Source organism: Monoraphidium neglectum (genome assembly GCF_000611645.1).
Source record: "Monoraphidium neglectum strain SAG 48.87 unplaced genomic scaffold scaffold03505, whole genome shotgun sequence".
NCBI classification, from domain to species: Eukaryota; Viridiplantae; Chlorophyta; class Chlorophyceae; order Sphaeropleales; family Selenastraceae; genus Monoraphidium; species Monoraphidium neglectum.
This window is the reverse complement of record NW_014010124.1, coordinates 2,059-5,525: the sequence shown is the minus strand read 5'-3', so window position 1 is coordinate 5,525 and position 3,467 is coordinate 2,059. Positions and strand designations below refer to the sequence as shown.

The window sequence follows — 3,467 nt, the reverse complement described above, 5'->3', positions numbered from 1 at the left end:
CGCGCGACACAGCCACAGCATTCCAGGGCGCAGCTGCTGCCTACTGCCGGCTCGGTGCAGCACGAGCGCGGGCATAATGGGCAGGATTAAGGCAAGTTACGATTGCTACCAAGCAGGGTGGTGCCGCCTGGTCGAGTACACCGGCTTCAGAGTGACATTTCGCTGCAAGGGCGTGGAATGCAGCCGCGACGGCGGCCGCGGCGCCCCCTGCCTCTCCAGCTTCCAGCGACCAACTATCGCGTCCATCACGTGGGCACGCGGGTCGCCACGGATGCGTCAATCGCTGGGGCCTGAGGGTCTCAGTCGTCTTCCTCCTCGCTGTCTGGAATCACATCATCAGCCCCCTGGAATGAGGGCGGGCATGCTGACGCCACTTGCTGCTGCTGCTCCAAGACCGCCTCCTCCACGTGCTGCTCGTGTCTCTGTTGTTGCTGCTGTTGTTGCTGCCGCTGCTGCTGCTGCTGCTGCTGCTGCTGCTGCTGCTGCTGCTGCTGCTGCTGCTGCTGCTGCTGTGGCGGTGGGAGCTGCGGAATTTGCTGCTGTTGGTGTTGCTGCACTTGCAATTGCAATTGCAGCTGCTGCTGCTGCTGCCGCTGCGGCTGCGGCTCCTGCTGCTGCATTGGGGGCGGTGGATGCGCTAGCGGCGATAGCATAGGCGGCGGCTCTTGCTGCTGCTGCTGCTGCTGCACTTCCTGCTGCTGCGTTCTCGCCGCATCGCCGCCGATTGGCGCACCCCTTCCTGCCAGCACGGCCTGCCTCTGAATCACCCGGGCCAGGGGTATCTCATCGTCATCATCGTCGCCGCCATCACTGCTGCTGCTGCTGGTTCCCCCCTCGCCCGCGACGCGCGCGGTTGCGGCGCCGCTAGCCCCCGCACGCTGAGGCGCCGCCAGCTGGTCGCGGCGCCGCCCGGCCCCTTCCGCCCCGCTGGCTGCGCCGCCGCCAGCGGCGGGCTGCTGGTGCCGCGGCCGGTGGTTGCGCTCCAGCTGCCTGAACAGCAGCTGCTGCTCCAACAGCTTCCCGGGCGACAGGCGCTCGGGCGGCAGCGCGCGGCGCTTGCGGGTGGCGGGCACGAATCGCGCGGCGTTGGTCGTGCCGCGGTTCCTGCACGGGTGGTATCGTGGCGCTGGTTGAGTCGAAAGCGAGCAAAACATTCAGCGCACAGCAGCCGGCGTCGTCGTGGCGCTCGGCCCACCAATGCGCGGCAAGCTGCCCGCAGCAAAAACAAGGGAGCCAGCAGCCCAGCCTGGTCCTCCAAACGCAGCGGGCCCGCCCCCCCTGGCCAAGGGCTCGGAGACCGTGGCAGCACAACCGCCGGCGGTCGATCGAGCAGTATATGCAGCATATAGCTGATGCCCTCACGTGTTGTCATATGAGAAGGGCAGCAGGCTCAGCCGCTCCTTGAGGCCCCGCATGCCCGCGCCCAGCCCCGCGGCCGCCGCGCGGTCGCCGCGCTCCGCCGCGGCCGCCCTGCGGCGCGCCAGCTCGGCGATCTGGGGGTGAGGGGCGTCCACGCGGGGGGCGCTTGGGTTTGTGTGCAAGCCGCAGGGGGCTGCACAGTGTTGGGCGTTGGGGACGAGAGAGGGGCGTCGCTGCACAACGGCGCGCGGCTGGTGGGTGTAAGCATGAGCACCTGCACGTCAGCAAGAAGCCAAAACGGGCAGAGGCACCTTGACGCGTCCACAGAGCTGCAGCGTTGCCAGCTGCACTGTCAGGCGAGAGGTCGTCCCGGGTACGGCTGACCAATGCTCCGCATGGCACACCAGCACAGACGCCGATTGCGACCCCAGAAAATCCAAAACCCCACCTGCGCCTCAAGCTCCCTTCGAGTCGTCTCCACCGTCTCCCCCGCGGGGCGACCCTCGAACCCGTCTGACCCGCTCCCGCCCCCGCCCCCGCCGTCGCTGCTGCTGCTGCGCCCGCCGGCCGCCTCGCCGCGCGCCCCGCCGGCCCCCTGGCCGCCGCCGGCCGGGTCCCCAGGCCCAAGCCCCTGTAACTCTCCCAGGACGCCGCCGCCGCCGCTGCCGCCGCCGCCGCCCTTGGCCTCTGGCGGTGCTTTTTGCCGCCGCTCAGGCCCCTGGTTTGCGGCGCCTCGCCCCTCCCCATCCTCGTCGCCCTCTCCGGCCGTGCGCTTCTCGGCCCGCGCAGCCCCGGCGGCAGCCCCCGGGGCGGTCGCCCCCTCAGGGTCGGCCGCGGCGGCGTGTGCGATGACGGCGGATGACGTCAGCGGCGGCGGCTCCGGCCCCTCCTGCGGCTCAGAGTCCAGTATGACGCGCTGACGCGCCGCCGCCGCGGAGCTGCGCCGCCGCCGGCGCGGCGCGACGCCGTCGCCATCCTCCCCGGGGCTGCCGCCGCGCGCAGGCGCGGGGCTGTCGCCCTCGCTGCCGCCGCTGGCTTGCAGCGCCTCCGCCGGGCGCCGGTTGCGCCCGTCCCCGATGCTGGTGCTGGTGGGCGTTGCGGGGCCGGAGCCGTTCTCCTCGCTGCTACGCTCGTCCCCGCTGCTGCTGCTGCTGCCGCCGCTGCTGCAGCCAGCGTCGTCATCAACGAACACGCGCCCCGCCCCGTGCCGCCGACGGTCATCCCCTCGGCCCGGCGCCGCGGCCGCGCCGCGCCGCCGCCCGCCGTCGCTGCCGCCACGCTCGCCGCTGCTCGTGCCGCCGCCGCTGCTGCTGCTTCCCCCATTGTCGCCGCCGCCGCTGCTCCTCCTCCCACTGCCGCTGCTTCCCCCGTCGCCGCCGCCGCCGCTGTCGCTGCTGCCGCCACCCACGCCGCGCCTGCGGCGGAGCTCCTCAAAAATCCGCATCCTATCCGTCGTCCGGCGGCGCCGCCGGCCCCCCTCCGCGGCTTTGAAGTAGTCGCCCGCCTTCTCATACAGCTTGGCGGCCCTTGAGGGGGCAAGGGGGCGGCGGAGGCAGGACACAGCGTTCAGGCGTTGCGGTGGGGTGAGGCGCGGCGGGTTGGTTGGTCTGAAAAACTGCCAGGGCGATAGACTGGTGGCCCTGGGGGTTTGGGGGAGCCGCCTCTCGCCGGCGCAAGGCAGCGGTGTGCGGGCGCCCCGCTTCGCCCCGGCCGAGCGCGCGCGTTCGGTCAGTCTCTGCGCCCAGCGCGGCCGGGCAGCTGCCACACGCGTGGTGTGGCCCCTCTCGAGGGGCTGCAGCTACTCATTCCCACCCGGATTGTAACTGGGACCCCATCCCCGCCCGCCATCCCGGCAGTGGATCACTCACTCGTCCTCCCACTCCCAGAATCCCAAGTTCTCCGCCTCCCTCTGAAGCTCGCTCCTCCCCCCATCCCCGCCCCGCGTGCGCCCCTTCGCCTTCCGCCCCCGCTGCCCCGCGGGCGGCACGGCCCCGCCCTCGCCGCCGCCGTCCCCACGCTCTCGTGGCGCCGCCGGCGGCCCCGGCCGCGCTGCTGCGGGCCCCTGCGTGCCGGCGGCCGGCGCCTGGCGCGCGCTGGGCGGGCTCGGG

General features: G+C 72.6%; 1 protein-coding gene across 1 annotated transcript; it reads right to left on the bottom strand.

Annotated features, from left to right (window-relative positions):
• Positions 1 to 299: 299 nt before the first annotated feature.
• Positions 300 to 2,803, bottom strand: MNEG_12902 (hypothetical protein; the record flags this gene model as incomplete). The annotated part of the gene is made up of 4 exons (XM_014038626.1): positions 300 to 509; positions 768 to 1,104; positions 1,363 to 1,493; positions 1,808 to 2,803. The coding sequence occupies 4 exons, from the start codon at positions 2,801 to 2,803 to the stop codon at positions 300 to 302; spliced, it is 1,674 nt and encodes a 557-aa protein (XP_013894080.1).
• Between the last annotated feature and the right edge of the window lie 664 nt (positions 2,804 to 3,467).